At 29.1% G+C, this 2,875-nt stretch overlaps 1 protein-coding gene across 1 annotated transcript; it reads left to right on the top strand.

Annotated features, from left to right (window-relative positions):
• The first annotated feature begins 634 nt into the window (after nucleotides 1-634).
• On the top strand, nucleotides 635-1,836 carry LOC120091310 (ethylene-responsive transcription factor ERF039-like). Its single transcript, XM_039049287.1, has one exon. The coding sequence runs from the start codon at nucleotides 740-742 to the stop codon at nucleotides 1,409-1,411; it is 672 nt and encodes a 223-aa protein (XP_038905215.1). The 5' UTR covers nucleotides 635-739; the 3' UTR covers nucleotides 1,412-1,836.
• Nucleotides 1,837-2,875: the final 1,039 nt, after the last annotated feature.

Genomic DNA, 2,875 nt, shown 5'->3' with positions numbered 1-2,875 from the left:
TTTCAAAATGTTGCAATTTTACCCTTGATATTTAAATTTTGTTTGAATTTAGTACCTAAATTTCAATGTTTGCATTTTCAACCTCAAATTTTCACTAAAAACTCATTTTTTGTCTTAATAAATTTAAAACAATTAAATGAACTATAATTAATTAAGTTTCACTATTTTTCATCACTTTTAAAATAAATTTAAAATTGTACTTCATAATTATTTAAAAATAATTAATAGACGTTGAAGTCAATGTTTGAAAAGTAAGTAGTTGATGAAAAATTGAGGTAAAAATGTAAAATCTTAAAATTTATAAACCAAATTCAAACAAAAATCAAATATCAGGAGTAAAAGTGCAATATTTTGAAACTTGAAGACTAAATTAAAACTAAATTAAAAAACTAAATTGGTAACATTTTAAAATTTAAGAACCAGATAAAAATTAGAACCCAAACATAGGGACAGAAAGGTAATTTTTGTTTGATGTTTTCATCTTTCTCTCTTTTACATATTTATAGATAAACTTTTTCTTGTTTTATGTTTTTTCTCTTTTACATATTTATAAAAAAAAAAAAAAAAATCATTGATACAAGTTTATATTAAAATATAAACAACCTTAAATGAAAGGAGTTATAAGGTATAAGGTATAATATATGTTGTGGGATAATAGTACAAAGCTTTTTGAAAGTCTATTTTAAGGCCCCCTACCCTTCCATATTCTATCCCCAAGAAACTCAACCACTTCTCTCCAATGGAGGATCCTCTTCACAGATTCCAATTTCACTCTCAATCTTCTTCATCTTCTTCGTCTTCTTCTTCTTCATCAGATATCAAAAATTCCATCAAAGAAAGAAACTCCAAGAAACTTAAACTCGTAAACGACGGCACACATCCTACCTATCGCGGCGTTCGAATGCGACAATGGGGAAAATGGGTTTCCGAAATCAGAGAACCAAAGAAGAAATCCAGAATTTGGTTAGGCACATTTTCTACCCCGGAAATGGCCGCCAGAGCTCACGACGTCGCCGCTAGAACTATCAAAGGTCATTCTGCTTACCTTAACTTCCCTGAATTGGCTCATCGTCTCCCTCGTCCTGCTAGTTCTTCACCTAAAGACATTCGAGCCGCCGCCGCTAAAGCCGCCTCCTTTACTAATCTCAATCTCCACGATGATGAACATAACGCCGCCGCGAAATCTGACCTGAATCTCAATCGCTCTCCTTCTTCCGCCGTCGCTGCCAAATCCTCCGGTGATATTGACGATCCTTTCTTCGATCTCCCTGATCTGTTCCTTGATGATCCTAATCATCAAATTGATACATTCTGTTTCTCGCAATTTCTTCCGATTGACGGTTTCGACTCTGTTTTTACCCGGCCGCCGTCGCCGTCTGATTATTTCGCTTACAGAGGTAGCATACTCTAGTTCGCCGCCGCTATCGCCTCCATTTCAAACGGCTGCAGATTTTGATTTTGATTTTGATTTTGATTTTTTTTTTTTTTTTTGAAAACCCTAATACCAAATCAGGAAATTTTCCTCTTTTTTTCTTTTTTACTTTTCTAATTTCATCCTCGGATTTATTGTTCTTATTTTTAAATTATAGTAATTTAGAATTTGTTCTTACTATTTTCGAACTTAAATTACAATCATTTGAAAATTTTAATAATAAAGCTGAGGATGAAATTAATAAAAAAAAAAAAAATGAAATTTGTCATTTTCTGTTGTACATGTTTTTTTCTTCTTATTCTCTCGGTGGCATTATGTGTAATAAGTTTCTTACAGTTTCCACATTTGTAAATTTATATGTATTCTAGTTAATTTTTTTCCCTACATTATGTCCATTATAACAATTGATTGATTTATTTATTTTTTGTTCTAATTCAATTTGCTTATCATACATTTTTTAAAAAATGTTTTTTTAGAAGAATTTTTTAATCTTTACCTTTAAAAAAATGCATTTTCTTCTCTACAAGCAAAGTCTCAATTAAAAAAAAAAAAATTGCAATTTGAGAAGAAAAAGTGGAGCAAATCTGAATCATATAAGACAAAAATCCCACTCTTACCTTTTTTTTTTTTCTTTTTTTTAAATTATTATTATTATTTTTAATATAAAATATGTATTTTCTTTTAAAAGTTAGTTTGTTTGTTTTAAGCCATTTCAAAGCTTATGTTTGCACATAAGGAAGCATAAAGGGGTGGAATATCTTTGCTTTTCCCAACTAATTTCAAAGCACTAAGGAGAGGTTTAGAAAAGCATATGAAACTTTGGTAACAAACTAATTTGTGTATTATTATTGAACCATTACATTTTGGGTCGAATTTTAAATTTAATCAATAAAAATCGATATTACTCGTAATCTAATCAGCTGATTCTTATTTTAAATGAGAGTAATGATTGATCGAATTCTTTTTTTTTTTAACAAAAAGATAATGATTGGTCAAATTAGTATAGTATCTAAACCATTTTAATTTTTCTTTAATATAAATCGACCCTTTGGGATAGTAGTTCGAATAAATTTGGTAAGTTATAACAATTATAATTCATTAAAATGCATATGATTCACTAAAAAGAAATTAAAATAAGAAAAAATGTGTGAGTGAGAAAAAACTTAATATCTCTTTCATTATCCACCATAAATGTGCTTGGTTTTAGAACTCTTTGAGCTGGCAAATTTTGGACTTGTATACAAGGACAAAGTAGCAAACTATCATCTATCAAAAAAATAATGCTCCATTTAGCCTTAATTAAAAACCTACCTACATTAATCTAATTAATCCCACTTATTTTAATCCATAGTTAAAATTAAAATATTAGATAATGTTTGGTAGGCTAGAAAATCCATATGATAGGTCAAGGCCAAAAACCCATAATTTTTATCCAAAATTAAA

Source organism: Benincasa hispida, chromosome 11, assembly GCF_009727055.1.
Source record: "Benincasa hispida cultivar B227 chromosome 11, ASM972705v1, whole genome shotgun sequence".
Lineage (NCBI taxonomy): Eukaryota > Viridiplantae > Streptophyta > Magnoliopsida > Cucurbitales > Cucurbitaceae > Benincasa > Benincasa hispida.
The sequence above is the reverse complement of the archived record's forward strand: the minus strand, read 5'-3'. Positions and strand labels throughout refer to the sequence as shown.

Excerpts from the sequence above, each read along its gene's own strand:
- LOC120091310 (XM_039049287.1), top strand. The coding sequence starts at position 740 with ATGGAGGATCCTCTTCACAGATTCCAATTTCACTCTCAATCTTCTTCA.